This window comes from Trichechus manatus, unplaced genomic scaffold, assembly GCF_000243295.1.
Source record: "Trichechus manatus latirostris isolate Lorelei unplaced genomic scaffold, TriManLat1.0 scaffold00057, whole genome shotgun sequence".
Classification (NCBI taxonomy): Eukaryota; Metazoa; Chordata; class Mammalia; order Sirenia; family Trichechidae; genus Trichechus; species Trichechus manatus.
Genome location: NW_004443993.1, coordinates 4,357,377 through 4,373,714, shown reverse-complemented (window position 1 = coordinate 4,373,714; position 16,338 = coordinate 4,357,377). Strand labels below are relative to the sequence as shown.

The window sequence follows — 16,338 nt, the reverse complement described above, 5'->3', positions numbered from 1 at the left end:
TCTCATCCTTGCCCCTGAGCTGGTGTGCCATTGTTTTGTTTTATGGACCTGTCTAATCTTTGGCTGAAGGGTGAATCCAGGAGTGACTTCATTACTGAGCTAAAAGGGTGTCCAGGGACCATAATCTTGGGGTTTCTCCAGTCTCTGTCAGGCCAGTAAGCCTAGTCTTTTTTTTTTTTTTTTTTTTTTGTGAGTTAGAATTTAGTTCTACATTTTTCTCCAGCTCTGTCTAGGACCCTCTATTGTGATCCCTGTCAAACTTTTTTTTTTAATTTTTTATTGTGGTGAAAATATACACAGCAAAACATATACCAATCCAACAATTTCTACGTGTACAATTCAGTGACATTAGTTACATTCCTTGAGTTGTGCAGCCATTCTCACTCTCTTTTCCCAATTGTTCCTCCTCCATTAACATAAACTCACTGCCCCCTAAGCTTCCTATCTGACCTTTGGAGTTGCTGTTGCCAATTTGATCCCATAGAGATGGACCTTTAAAACAGTGACATGCTCAAGGCAGACATTCTTTACTAATTAAGCTAAACTATTGTTTGGTTTTAAGAAGACTTTCAAGGTAAATTTTTGGTTTAAGGTTTAAAGATTATCTTAGTGGCCTCACTAGGGAGGTGAGGGGAGGAAGAGAGGGTGCAGCCCGCACATGGTGACGCTGTCAGAGGGTGGTGACACCAAAAAGACTGTGTATAAAATTTTTGTGCAGTGTTTCAGCAGAAATTTATTATTTTTAATAAAAATATCCCTTGGCAGCCGGGAAGTGAAATGTCTCCCAAAGTTCAGAGGCTGCTGCAGGTACGGGAGAGCGGCTGAGGAGACTGCAGGGTCGCTCTGCTGGCCATTCCGGCCAGGTGGGCTATGGTCGAGGGGCTCCTGCCACCCCAGGTGCCCAGGCTCTGCCATGCCAGTGCTAAGGGTCACCCCGCAGCCCAGTGCACCCTGGTCAGCGGTTCCCGATCGCTGGCATCCACTGACTGAGCCGGACGCCCCAAAAGGAGGAAGGAATAGAAAACCCAGTTTCGTCCAGAGGACTGCTGGGGCTTCATCCCACAGCCAAGGGGTCTCAGCTCCCTCTCACACCTGCCCACCTGGCACCTTCAGGCCCTGGGGAACTTTGCGGGGCCACCGCTGCTCTGGGGCTGCTCAGTGGCAGCCACAGATGGGTGGTGACGCTGCGGGGCCCCTACACTCTTCCTTCATGCCTTCTCTTCCCTATTGTGGGGACTCTGGGGTGCAGGGAAGTCCAGATTGGGAGCTCAGAGCTCAGCTCCCCAGGATAAAACGAGTGGCCCTGTTCTGGCTCCTTCCCCCAAGACTCTGCCGTTTAAAATACTGTTGTTATTTTGATATTTTGATTTTGCAACTGAGATTCAGAATGGAACACTGCCCGGTCCTACAACATCCTCACAATCATTGTTATACTTGAGCCTTGTGCTGCAGCCACTGTGTCAATCCATCTCATTGAGGGTCTTCCTCTTTTTCGCTGACCCTCTACTTTACCAAGCTTGATGTTCTCCTCCTGACAACACATCCAAAGTATGTAAGACATAGTCTCACCATCTTTGCTTCTAAGGAGCATTCTTGTACTTCTTCCAAGACAGATTTGTTCGTTCTTTTGGCAGTCCATGGTATATTCAATATTCTTCGGCAACACCACAATTCAAAGGCGTCAATTCTTCTTCGGTCTTTCTTATTCATTGTCTAGCTTTCCCATGCATATGATGCGATTGAAAACACCATGGCTTGGGTTAGGCACGCCTTGGTCTTCAAGGTGACATGTTTGCTTTTCAACACTTTAAAAAGGTCTTTTGCAGCAGATTTGCCCAATGCAATGCATCTTTTGATTTCCTGACTGCTGCTTCCATGGGTATTGAGTGTGGATCCAAGTAAAATGAAATCCTTGACAACTTGAATCTTTTCTCTGTTTATCATGATGTTGATTATTGGTCAAGTTGTGAAGATTTTTGTTTTCTTGATGTTGAGGTGTAATCCATACTGAAGGCCGTAGTCTTTGATCCTTATCAGTAAGTGCTTCAAATTCTCTTCACTTTCAGCAAGCAAGGTTGTGTCATCTGCATAACGCAGATTGTTAATGAGTCTTCCTCTAATCCTGATGCCCCGTTCTTCTTCATATAGTCCAGCTTCTCGGATTATTTGCTCAGCATACAGACTGAATAGGTATGGTGAGAGGATACAGCCCTGACGCACACATTTCCTGACTTTAAACCATGCAGTATCCCCTTGTTCTTCTCAAATTCCTCTTGATCTGTGTACAGGTTCCTCATGAGCACAATTAAGTATTCTGGAGTTCCCATTCTTCTCAGTGGTATTCATAATTTGTTATGATCCACACAGTTGACGCCTTTGCACAATCAATAAAACATAGGTAAACATCTTTCTGGTATTCTCTGCTTTCAGCCAGGATCCATCTGACGTCAGCAATGATATCTCTGGTTCCATGTCCTCTTCTGAATCTGGCTTGAATTTCTGGCAGTTCCTGTCAATATACTGCTGCAGCTGGTTTTGAATGATCTTCAGCAAAATTTTACTTGTGTGTGATATTAATGATATTGTTTGATAATTTCTGCATTCGGTTGGATCACCTTTCTTGGGAATAGGCATAAATATGGATCTCCTCCAGTCACTTGGCCAGGTAACTGTCTTTCAAATTTTTGGCACAGACGAATGAGCACTTCCAGCATTGCATCCATTTGCTGAAATAACTCAATTGATACTCCGTCAATTCCTGGAGCCTTGTTTTTTGCCAATGCCTTCTGTGCAGCTTGGACTTCTTCCTTCAGTACCATCAGTTCCTGATCATATGCTACCTCTTTAAATGGTTGAACATCAACCAATTCTTTTTGGTATAATGACTGTATCCCTTCCATCTTCTTTTATTATTTTTTTCCCATACAAAAATTTATACATACATTGTTATGTGACCCTAATTGCTCTCCCCATACTGTGACAGCATACTCCTCCTTTCCACCCGATTCCCCATGTCCATTCAACCAGCTCCTAACCCTCTCTGCCTTCCCATCTCACCTCCGGACAGAAGCTGCCCATTTAGTCTCTTGTATCTACTTGAGTTAAGAGGCACACTCCTCACGAGTATCACTTTACGTCCCATAGTCCCGCCCAATCCCTGTCTGAAGAGTTGGCATCAGAAATTGTTTTAGTTCTGAGCTGATAGAAAATCCAGGGGCCATGTTTTCTGGGGTTCCTCCAGTCTCAGTCAAACCATTAAGTCTGGTCTTCTTACTATAATTTGAGTTCTGCACCTCACCTTTCTCCTGCTTCATTTGGGACTCTCTATTGTGTTCCCTATCAGAGCAGTCATTGGTGATAACCAGGCACCATATAGTTCTTCTGGTCTCAGGCTGATGAAGTCTCTGGTTTATGCGGCCCTTTCTGTCTCTTGGGCTAATACTTTCCTTGTGTCTTGGGTGTTCTTCATTCTCCTTTACTCCAGGTGGTCAGGACCAATTGATGCATCTCAGATGGCCGCTTGCAAGGTTTTAAGACTCCAGACGCCGCTCACCAAAGTAGGATGCAGCACATTTTCTTAATAAGCTTTGTTATGCCAGTTGACCTAGATGTCCCCTGAAAGCATGGTCCCCAGACCCCTACGCTGCTACTCTGTTCCTCAAAGTGTTTGACTGTATTCAGGAAACTTCTTAGCTTTGGTTTAGTCCAGTTGTGCTGACTTCCCCTGTAGTGCGTGCTGTCCTTCCCTTCACCTAGGATAATTCTTATCTACTATCTAGTTAATAAGTAACCCTCACCCTCCTTCCTCACCCTCGTAACCATCAAAGAATGTTTTCTTCTGTGTTTAAACCTTTTCTTGAGTTCTTATAATAGTGGTCTTACACAATATTTGTCCTTCTGTGACTGACTAAATTCACTCAGCATAATGCCCTCCAGCTTCCTCCATGTTATGTTTCACAGCTTCATCTTTGTTCTTTATTGTTTCGTAGTATTCCATTGTGTGGATATACCATAGTTTGTTTATCCATTCATCTGTTGATGGGCACCTAGGTTGTTTCCATCCTTTTGCTATTGTGAACAGTGCTGCAATGAATGTGGGTGTGCATATATCTATTCGTGTGACGGCTCTTATTTCTCTAGGATGTATTCCAAGGAGCAGAATAACTGGATCCTATGGTACTTTTATTTCTAGCTTTTTAAGGAAGTGCCAAATCAATTTCCAAAGTGGTTGTACCATTTTACATTCCCACCAACAGTGTATAAGTGTTCCGGTCGCTCCATAACCTCTCCAGCATTTATGATTTTGTTTTTTTTGGATTAATGTCAGCCTTGTTGGGTGAGATGCTATCTCATCGTAGTTTTGATCTGCGTTTCTCTAATGGCTAATGATCGTGAGCATTTCTTCATGTGTCTATTAGCCACCTGAATATCTTCTTTGGAGAAGTGCCTGTTCATATCCTTTGCCCATTTTTTATTGGGTTACTTGTCTTTTTGTTGTTGAGGTTTTGCAGTATCTTGTAGATTTTAGAGATTACATGCTGATCAGATCTGTCACAGCCAAAACATTTTTCCCAGTCTGTAAGTTGTCTTTTAACTATTTTGTTGAAGTCTTTTGATGAGCATAAGTGTTCCTTCCATTTTCTTTTGATGTTTCCTGCAGTGTTTAATATTTTCTCCATAGAATCCTTCACTATTGCAACTCAAGTCTTGAATTTTGTCTTTACTTCTTTCAGCTTGAGAAATGCCTAGTGTATTCTTCCCTTTTGATTTTCTATCTCCAGCTCTTTGCACGTCATTATAATACTTTGTCTCCTCGAGTTGCCCTTTAAAATCTTTTGTTCAGTTGTTTTACTTCATCATTTCTTCCATTAGCTTTAGCTACTCGATGTTCAAGAGGAAGTTTCAGAGTCTCTTCTGACATCCATTTTGGTCTTTCTTTCCTGTCTTTTTAATGACCTCTTACTTTCTTCATGTACGATGTCCTTAATGTCATTCCACAACTCGTCTAGTCTTTGGTCATTAGTGTTCAACGTGTCACATCTATTCTTGAGATGATCTGTAAATTCAGGTGGGATATACTCAAGGTCATACTTTGGCTCTCGTGGACTTGTTCTAATTTTCTTCAGTTTCAACTTGAATTTGCATACGAGCAGTTGATGTTCTGTTCCACACTCGACCCTTGGCCTTGTTTTGACTGATGATATTGAGCTTTTCCATTATCCCTTTCCACAGATGTAGTCAATTTGATTCCTGTGTATTCCATCTGGCGAGGTCCATGGGTATAGTCGCCGTTTATGTTGTTGAAAAAAGGTATTTGCAATGAAGAAGTCATTGGTCTTGCAAAATTCTATCATTCAATCTCTGGCATCGTTTCTGTCACCAAGGCCATTATTTTCCAACAACTGATCCTTCTTCTTTGTTCCAACTTTCACATTCCAATAACCAGTAATTATCAATGCATCCTGATTGCATGTTTGATCAATTTCAGACTGCAAAAGCTGGTAAAAATTTTCAATTTCTTCAGTTTGACCTTAGTGGTTGGTGTGTAAATTTGAATAATAGTTGTATTCACTAGTTCCTCGTAGGCGTATGGATATTATCCTATCACTGACAGTATTGTACTTCAAGATAGATCTTGAAATATTCTTGATGATAAATGCAATGCCATTCCTCTTCAATTTGTCATTCCCGGCACAGAGTGATTGTCTGATTCAAAATGGCCAATACCAGTCCATTTCAGCTCACTAATGCCTAGGATATCGACGTTTATGTGTTCCACTTCATTTTTGACGATTTCCAATTTTCCTAAATTCATACTTCATACATTCCACGTTCCAGTTATTAATGGATATTTGCAGCTGTTTTTTCTCATTTTGAGTCATGCCGCATCAACAAATGGAGATCCCGAAAGCTTGACTCCATCCACGTCACTAAGGTCGACTCTACTTTGAGGAGGCAGCTCTTCCCCTGACGTCTTTTGAGTGCCTTCCAACCTGGGGGGCTCATCTTCCGGCACTATATCAGACAGTGTTACCTGCTATTCATAAGGTTTTCACTGGCTAATTCTTTTCAGAAGTAGACTGCCGGGTCCTTCTTCCTAGTCTGTCTTAGTCTGGAAGCTCAGCTGAAACCTGTCCACCATGGGTGACCCTGCTGGTATCTGAATACTGGTGGCATAACCTCCAGCATCACAGCAACATGCAAGCCCCCATAGTATGACAAACTGACAGACACATGTGGGGTTGTGCATATCATATTGTAATTTGAAGGTGTAATTTTAATTTTGCTGGTTGTTTATGTCACTACTATTGCCATTACATTCAGTGATATACGGGATTTACGATTTACAAGTAACATTAGTACAAAAAGCATTACCAAAGATTCTGTATGGTCTGGTATGGGAGGAGACCCATGGAAAGGTGACACCATGAGTTCCTGCACTGGGTGACACCAAGCCTAGTGATGTCACTGTCTTAGCAGAAGAGTTTAGGGGGTTCATCCCGCCTTTATGGCTCTAGAAAGTCTGGATTCTGGGAGAATTTGAAATTCTGTTCTGCATACTGCTAAGGTTTTAAGACTCCCACTTGATCAGAGAAAATCTCTGCATGGAATGAAAAATAGATGAGATCATTCCAACCAAAACTAGGAACGTTCCCTCCAATTCTCAAACCACTATCTTCTGCTTCATTTGATTAATTTATTTTCTGATTACACAAATAATATATTGTCACTGTAGAATTAAAAAAAAAAAACTCATAGAAGGTACTATAATCCAGTTGCCTTTTCATCTACACTGACTCACAGAGACCCCGTGTGTGTCAGAGTAGTACTTTGCTCTTTGGGGTTTTCAATGGCTGAGTTTTTGGAAGCAGATTGCCAGACCTTTTTTCTAAGGTGCCTCTGGGTAGATTTGAGCCTCCGACCTTTCACTTAGCAGCCGAGCATCTTAACCATTTGCATCACCCAGAGACTCCAAAGTTCAGTTGCTCAGACCAAAAACCTTAGAGTCATCCTTGACTCCTCTTTTTTCTCTTACATCCAACATGAAATCCATCTTTAAATCCTGAACATGATTTGTTCAAGAGAAATCCCAGATCTGATCAGCTCCACCACCCTACCCTGGTCTGAGTCACCCTCATATTTTTCCTGAACTACCACAGTAGCCCCCTATGTCAGGAAGCCTCTATCATAGCTCCAAATGACCCTCAATTCCTATCATTCATGACTTTGTAGAATCTTCTTCCCCTTGGGAATGTCTAGTTCAATTTTGTTTTTCTTACTGTGGTGAAAATATACATAACAAAACATATACCAGTTCAAGTTCTACATGTACAATTCAGTGACATTGATTACATTCTTCTAGTTGTGCAACCATTTTCACCCTCCTTTTCCAAATTGTTCCACCACCATTAACATAAACTCAATGCCCCCTTAGCAAGAACTACCTCTTTCCCTCTCTCTCCCATCCCTGCTTGTTGTTGTTGTTATGTGCCATCGAGTCAATTCTGACTCACAGCTACCCTATGTACAACAGAACAAAACACTGCCCGGTCCTGTGCCATCCTCACAGTAGTTGTTATCCTTGAGCTCATCTTCCCACCCCTAGTAACCTCTAATAATATTTGGTTTCTGTGTATTTGCTTATTTCATGTAAGTGAGATCATACTGTATTTGTCCTTTTGCCACCGATTTTACTCAGCATGATGTTTTCAAGGATCATCCATGTTGTGGCAAGCATCAGGACTTCATTTCTTTTTATGGCTACATAATATTCCATCATATGGATGGACCACATTTTGTTTACCCATTCATCTGTTGAAGGATACTTGGCTTGCTTCCACCTTTTGGCTATTGTGAGTAGTGCTGCAATGAACACTGGCGTACAGGGTTCTAGTTGGGATTTAGTAATTCAGCTAGGAAAGTTTTCATACAAATATGTTATATTTGTTCTCTAACTTATATGTGGAATTTAGAGCAATCAGAAGAGATACTTGTGTAGGATTTTAGGGATGTAGTATAGAAGTCACAGCTAAGAGTTGGAAGACATGAGTTCTAATCCTAGCTCCTACACTAAGTAACTTGGGCAAGTCATGTTACTTCTCTGGGCTCCAATTATGTGTTCTAAGAAATGAGGGGAGGAGTTGTACTACATTCCTCATGGTTCCTGCCATCTCTGAATTTTAGGACAGGAGTTGGCAAACTGTTTCTGGAAAGGAACAGAGAGTACATATTTTTGGCTCTGTGGGCCAGGCCATCTGTCACGACTACTCACCTCTGCCCTTGTCGTGTGAAAGCCTCCATAGATAATACATAAACGAATGGACATTGTTGAGTTCCAGTAAAACTATTTATGGATGCTGAAATTTGAATTTCATATCATTTTCAGTGTCACAAAATATTATTCTTCTATTGATTTTTTAAATTGCGATAAATATGTAACAAACATTTGCCATTGCAACGTTTTTAACATGTATAATTCAGTGAGATTAACTATGTTTATCATGTTGTTCAACCATTACCATTATGTTTCCAAATTTTTTTATCACCTTTAACAGAAGCTAAGTATCCCTTAAGCAATGAATCCCCCTTTTTACCACCCTCCAGCCCGCCCCTAGTAACCACTAATAAAATTTGGTCTCAGTGTTGTTGTTGTTATTAGGTGCTGGTGAGTTCATGGCGACCCCATGTGTGCAAAGTAGAACAGCTCCATAGGGGTTTCAAGGCTGTAACTTTTCAGAAGCAGAATGCCGGTCTTGTCCTCCAAGCATCTGTGGGTGGGTTTGAACCACCAATCTTTTGGCTGGTAGGTTAACCGTTTGCATCACATGAACTTGCCTATTCTAGATGTTTCATATAAGTGGGGTTATACAATTATACTGAATGAAATGAGTCAGTCACAAAAGGATAAATACTGATTTTTTTTCAACCATTTAAAAATGTAAAAAAAAAACTTTCTGAGCTCATGGGCCATACAAAAGCAGGTTGTGGGTCCAGAGTTTGCTGATCACTGCTCCAGGTGGTCATACACTTAGAAAAGTTAATCTTGAAAAACTATAGAATTACAAACATGATCCACCTCCATAAGAGCTATTTGGTAGAAGTAATATCACCCAGAGTTTTGAAGTTTGGGTACAATTGTATTATATATTTTATACATCCTTCTTCAATACATCTACACAACCAACATCAATATCAAAGTTGTCAAGGATTTCATTTTACTTGGATCCACAATCAATGCCCATAGAAACAGTGGTCAAGAAATCAAACAAAGTATCGCATTGGGCAAATCTGCTGCAAAAGACCTTTTTAAAGTGTTAAAGAGGAAAGATGTCACTTTGAGGACAAAACTGCACTTGACCCAAGCCATGGTGTTTTCATTCGCCTCATATGGATGCGAAAGCTGGACAATGATTAAGGAAGACTGAAGAAGAATTGATGCCTTTGAACTACGGTGTTGGTGAAGAATATTGAATACACCGTGGACTGCCAGAAGAATGAACAAATCTGTCTTGGAAGAAGTACAACCAGAATGGTCCTTAGAAGGGAGGATGGTGTGACTTTGTCTCACGTACTTTGGACATGTTATCAGGAGGGACTGGTCCTTGGAGAAGGACATCATGCTTGGTAAACTAGAGGGCCAGTGAAAAGAAGAAGACCCTCAATGAGATGGATTGACACAGTGGCTGCAACAATGGGCTCAAGCATAACAACAATTGTGAGGATGGCACAGGACTGGGCAGTGTTTCCTTCAGTTGTAGATAGGGTCGCTATGAGTCAGAACTGACTTGATGGCACCTAACAAACTAACAACAAGATACATCCTTCTAAACATTACATGTAGAGAAATAGGTAGTATAAGACAGAGAACATAACAAACCTAGTTTTTCTTTTAGGAATGAGTGAGTGAGTGAATGAATGAATGTTATCAACAACTCTATTTGAAGGTGCCCACAGAGGTTACATCAAACTTTATCATATACATATATACACATATATTTATATTATCATCTTGGCCATCATAACCTGTATGATAATCTTCCAGGAGTGAGACTCAACTCTTCAGCACTAAGGCAAAGCAGGCTTAACACACACACACACACACACACACACACACACACACACACACACACTGTGACTGGTATTTTGAGGCTTTGGTTATAGAATACAAGTTTAGACTATAGTTAGAGCTAAGAACATGAAGGTAAAACACACCCAATCTGGACTATAATTGGCTCCTCATTTTTTTCTACTAGAGAAAAATTATAAGTGACTCAATCGCCATTATAAAATGGGATATAAATCATTATAAACTGAGGTTTTCTAGTAAGGGAAAAGTAATGGATGGCACAAATGGTTAAGTGCTATGCTACTAGTTGAAGGGTTAGCGGTTTGAGTCCACCCAGAGGCACCTTGAAAGAAAGACCTGGTGAGCTACTGCTGAAAGATCAACCATTGGAAACCCTATGGAACACAGTTCTACTCTGGCACACATGGGGTCGCCAAGAGTCAGAGTCGACTAGACAGCAACTGGTTTTTTTTTGGGGGGGGGGGTTAATTTCAAATACCTTAATTATATACTATGGATGTGGTAATTTTACAGTATAGGTAACTTCAAATTCTAATAGAATGTGAATAAAACGTAAAAGTTATTGAAACAACCAGCTGCTATGTGTAGCAATAACATCAGTGTTGACTGTTTCCCAGTTGTTCTAAAACTGTGCTAATTGGCACAACTTTATATCCTCAAACCAACCAGTTCTTGCTTTCAATTTTCTCCCCTATATTTGTCTCCTGAGTCTCCAGCCTCAGATCCTCAAAGACCCATCCTTTGTCAAAGGCTCAGAACATCTAATTTACAAGCAAGAACGCAGAATCTGAAAATACAGAGAGGCGTAGTGTCTGGGGTCTTAAAAGCCTGCGAGCAGCCATCTAAGATACTCCACTGGCATCACACCTTCGGGAGCAAGGGAGAATAAAGAAAACAAGATAAAAGGGAAAGATTAGCCCAAATAACTAATGGACCACAGCTACCATGGCCTCCACCAGACTGAGTACAGTACAACTAGACAATGCCCAGCTACCACCACTGTCTCTTCTGACAGGGATCACAACAGAGGGTCCCAGACAGAGCTGGAGAAAAATGTAGAACAAAATCCTAACTCACAAAAAAAGACCAGACTTACCGGCCTGACAGAGACTAGAGAAACCCCAAGAGTATTGCCCCCGGACACCCTTTTAGCTCAGTAATGAAGTCACTCCCGAGGTTCACCCTTCAGCCAAAGATTAGACAGGATTAGACAGGCTCATAAAACAAAACGAGACTAATGGGGCACCACAGTTGAGGGACAAGGACTAGAAGACAGGAGGGGACAGGAAAGCTGGTAATAGGGAACCCAAGTTCGAGGAGGGGGCTGACATGACGTGGGGTTGTTAACCAATCTCATAAAACAATATATGTGCTAACTGTTTAATAAGAAACTATTTGCTCTGTAAACCTTCATCTAAAGGACAATAAAAAAAATTAAAAGAAAATACAGAGAGGAGATGAAACTAATGCTAAGAAAAACAAGCTTGTTGGGAGAATCTGTGTGCAGAGAACATTATGCCCCCATCTAAAAAATAAAATAAAAAATAAAAATAAATAAAACAAAAACAGCTTGATTCCATAGCAAATAGGGTGTTTATGTAGCAAGTATGAGAATATAAAAATCAAGATTTTAAATGAAGCTTTCCAAAACCATGTATATAACCAACACATACCTTCTGTTCCAATTTCCAGCATATGATGGAAGAGTTTCTCAAGGACACTGTAATAAGTTATTTGCTTCTTTTTCCTCCTTATTTTGTACCAGGAGAAGTAGGTGATGAACCTGGACAATGTTTTATTTTCCAGCTGATGCATTGGTACTTGTCCCAGAAAAGTCCACTGTCTTTTCCATCTCCATCTGGGGAATTTGTAGAAGGAAGAGAAAACACGGTAATGATGTACACATTGTAAATGAAACAACTAGTTAGTAGGTACTTTCCAGATTAAAAGCCAAGACCCGTATAAATTATTTATTGCACTAAAAAATTGTCTACAGAGAGTTTCAAGTAATTTTGTTGTCAGGATGAAGTAAAAAAAATTATAACCCATGAAACCATTGCATTTTGTTATAATTATTTACTTTCTGTTTTTTTTCACTGACTCTAAGCTCCATGAAATGTCCCTGGGTGGTACAAGCAATTTGTGCTCGGCTACTAACCGAAAGGTAGGCAGTTCAAACCCAGCCAGTGGTGCCATGGAAGAAAGTCCTGGTGATCTGTTTCCATAAAGACTACAGCCAAGAAAACCCTACGGGGCACAGTTCTACTCTGTAACACATGGGGCTGCCATGAGTTGGAATTGATGGAAATGGGTTCAGGTTTTTTGATGGCCAGATGGTTTCTGTTGCAACTACACATTTCTGCCTTCATACCTCAGAGTTACAAACAGCAAGGGTCAGGATGCTCAAATCAATCAAACCACAAAGGGTTAGAGGTGGGAAGCAACACGAAGTGGGAAAGGGGAGAAGCCTACTGTTTTGGTCTGCGTGGCTGAACCGAACAAGTCAGAACTATCGGTTTTCGTTCTTTTTCTAATCCTCTTGAACCAGTTTTTGTATTCTTCTCGTACCTGAGAATTTAAGCACACACAGAGAGGCATTGTTTGAGAAAGTGTGATTTGACACCATAAAAACCAAACCAAATCTGTTGTCATTGAGTGGATTCCAACTCATGGTGACCCAATGGCAGGTTGGTTTACCTTATGATTGAGGAGGCAGTGGACAAAGAAGATGTAGATGCCCTGCAGAACATTGATGATGGTGAAGGAGTAGGCAAACGCCGATCTGGTAGGCTCCTTGACTGCTCCAACCAGAAAAAAGCCAAGGCCCCAACAACAACCCAGAATGAAGAGTTGAGCGATGGCCTTAAACATCAGAATCCTGCCAAACCCAAGATTCAAAATGATGCCACTCATCTCAACCCCTTGGCCCATCTCAACCCCTCGGCCCATCTGAAAGCCTTCTGTCACATTCTAGGATAGCTTTATACTTTCTTCAAGGCTTGGGACTACTTAGAATTTCAGAACTGTTAAATCTTATTGCCATTGGCAGAAGTGTTAAAGAGATGAAATAATATATACTGTTAGCAAAATATAATGTGAAGTTTTGTATATCTCTAGTAATGATTTACAGAAGGTAATTAACTATATACATATAAAGAAATACATATTTGTGTGTGATATAATTAAATAAAAATGAATAAATAGTCCCTAGGTGGTGCAAATGATTAACCCGCTTGAGCTGCTAACCTAAAGGTTGGGGGTTTGAGTCTGACCAGATGCACCTTGGAAGAAAGGCCTGGCAATCTGCTTCTGAAAAATCGGCCATTGAAACCCTATGGGTCACAGTTCTACTCTGACACACATGGATTGTCATGAGTCAGAGTCCGTTTGACAGCAACTGGTTATGCTTGTAAGGGGTCAGTTGTAGAATTCTCGCCTTGCAGATGGGAGACTGGGGTTCAATTTCTGGCCAATACACCTCATGTGTTCAACTGTGTGGATCATAACAAATTATGGATAACATTGCAGAGAATGGGAATACCAGTATACTTAGTTGTGCTCATGAGGAACCTGTACATAGAACAAGTGGCAGTCGTTCAAACTCAATGAGGGGATACTGCGTGGTTTCAAATCAGGAAAGGTGTGTGTCAGGACTGTTTTGCTTTCCCACCCACCACCCTTCTTCCCCTTGCTCAGCCTCCTCTGTTTCGCAGTGGGCCAAGGTCCCTCAGCCGGGAGGCGTCATCTCCATGCTGCTTGGATTCACCCTGCCCACATGGGCCAGCTCCTTCAGTGCTATTTTTTTGTTGCTGTTTTTGTTTTTTTGGCTTCTTTTGTTTTTTTCTCTCTCTCACCTCCTTCCCTTCCTTTCTCCCGAACACCTGGCTCCACCCATGTGCCATCTCCGCTCCTTCTTGACAGGTTGTGAAGCGCCACTCAGCTGGGGAACCACTTCCCTGGTCAGTGCTGCCATGATGGTGGTATCCCTGGGGGCAGGTTTTGTTTCTTGTTCTTTTTTCCTTTTTGTTTTTCTTCATTTCTTGGTTTCTCGTCTCTCTCTAAGTTCCTTCTTTTCCTGTCTCCTGAGTACCTGGTACTGTGTGCCATCTCCACCTGCTTCTAGACAGTCTGTTCAGTGCTGCTTAGCTTGGGAGCCATGCCCCTAGTGCAAGCCGGCAAGCCAGTGGGCTCCCTTGCAGATTATTTTTTTCTTTTCTGGATTTCTTGTCTCTCTCTACCATCCTTCTCTTCTTTTCTTCTGAACACGTGGCATCACATGCCATCTCTGCTCCTTCTAGACAGGCTGTGCAGTGCTGCACAGCTGGGGAACCACTTCCACAGTCCACGCCACCACACCAGTGAGCTCCCTCAGGACATTTTTTTTCTTTCTCTCTTCTTTTCTCAGTTTTTTCGTCTGTCTCTACTTTCCTTCCTTACTCTTCTCCTGAACACCTGGTGCCGTGTGCCATCTCCACTCCTTCTTGATGGGCTGTGCAGTGATGTTTGGCTGGGGACCCACTTCCAGTGGGCTCCCTTAGGGCATTTTTTTTCTTTCTTCTTTTTTTTCTTGGTTTCTTGTCTCTCTCTCTCCCTTCCTTCCTTTCCTTCCTCCCAGCCACCTGGCATCTTTTTTTAATTTTCTCAGTTTCTTGTCTCTTTCTACATTCCTTCCATTCCTTTCTCCTGACCACCTAGCTGTGTGTGCCTTTCTCCCTGTATCAAAACCCTGAAACCCTGAGAGTATGGCCCCTGGACACCTTTTTAACTCAGTATCCAAGTCACTCTTGATGTTCCCCCTTCAGCCAATGATTACAGAGGCCTATAAAACAAACAACACCACACGTAATTCAAACATGTACACACCAGCCCAAAAGCAAAGATGAGAAGGCAGGAAGGGACAGCAAAACTGGATGAATGGAAATGGGGAAGCCAAGGTCCAGAAGGGGAGAGTGTTGACACAGGGCAGGGATTGCAAATGTCACAGAACAGTGTTCTTGTTGTTGTTAGGTGCCATTAAGTCTGTTTCAACTCATAGTGTTTTGATTCATGGTGTATTCAATATTCTTCACCAACACCATAATTCATCACAAAACAATATATGTATTAAATGTTTAATGAGAAACTAACATGCTCTGTAAATTGTCACCTAAGGCACAATTAAAAAAAACAAAACAAAAACCTGTTTTCTCTTCTTTGCACATTAGAGTACTTAGCATTTTTCACTTGTCCTTCAACTAATTCTTTGCTTTTATATTTTAATGAACAGAGTTTACCAGTATAATGCAGACCTAACTCCAGTTTTTGCCCTTCTGACTACTTCTGTAAAGTAATCTAGGTTAACACAGCCTGTTTGGATGATCGACTATTTCAGGAAGCATGTGGCTTTAGTGGTCTGCCGATTCTCAGAAGATGCCCCCCTCCTCTGACCCCCCCCCTTAACTGTAATTTTCCAACCCTTTGCTCTAACTAACCCAAGTGTAACCCAATCAGAAATGTTTTAGCAGTATCTCTCTGCACCCAGCTGCCTGCAGCAACGCCAGCCAATGAAGACAGCCTTAGCTGTACCACAGCTGCCTACGGTTTTTGCAGAGGGGTCTGTCTTACCCTGGATAATTTATGGCCTCCCCAACTTAAGTTGTTTGTACTCTTAATAAGTCTCTCTCTAATCTGAGTTTTTTCAGAGTCTGAGTTTTACTCTTGGACAATACATAAGCCAGTAACATAGACATTTATTATGACTATCAAGACATATGTTATACGTACATGTTTTTGTTGTTGTTAGGTGCCATCCAGTCAGTTCTGTCTCATGGCAGCCCTATGTACAACTGAACAAAACACTCCCTGGTCCTGTGCCATCCTCACAGTTGTCGCTATGCTTGAGCCCATCATTGCAGACACTGTGTCAATTGGTCTACTTCAGAGTCTTCCTCTCTTTCGCTGACCCTCTATTTTACCAAGCATGATGTCCTTTTCCAGGGATTGGTCCCTTCTGATAACATGTCCAAAGTACATGAGACGAAGTCTCACCATCCTCGCTTCTAAGGAGCATTCTAGCTGTACTTTAAATATATATATATATATTTATAATAATAATAATAAAGGACAGGCAAAATTGGGCAGTCAAATGGAAAAGCAGTGGGCAAAATATCCCTCCACTAAGTAGGTCTTAAATAATAAGTTTTTATCCTTAAAGATCCTGTTATAGTTCAAGGGAGAAAGACCTGGTGATCTGCTTCCGTATGATTACAGCC

The 16,338-nt window shown here is 41.5% G+C and overlaps 1 protein-coding gene across 1 annotated transcript in view; it reads right to left on the bottom strand.

Moving 5' to 3' along the window:
• Positions 1-11,902, bottom strand: part of LOC101357806 (adhesion G protein-coupled receptor E2-like) — a 79,618-nt gene extending 67,716 nt beyond the window's left edge. Inside the window, 1 exon segment of the mRNA XM_023733073.1 lies at positions 11,761-11,902. Within this exon segment, the coding sequence (XP_023588841.1) occupies positions 11,761-11,902 (142 nt within the window).
• Positions 11,903-16,338: the final 4,436 nt, after the last annotated feature.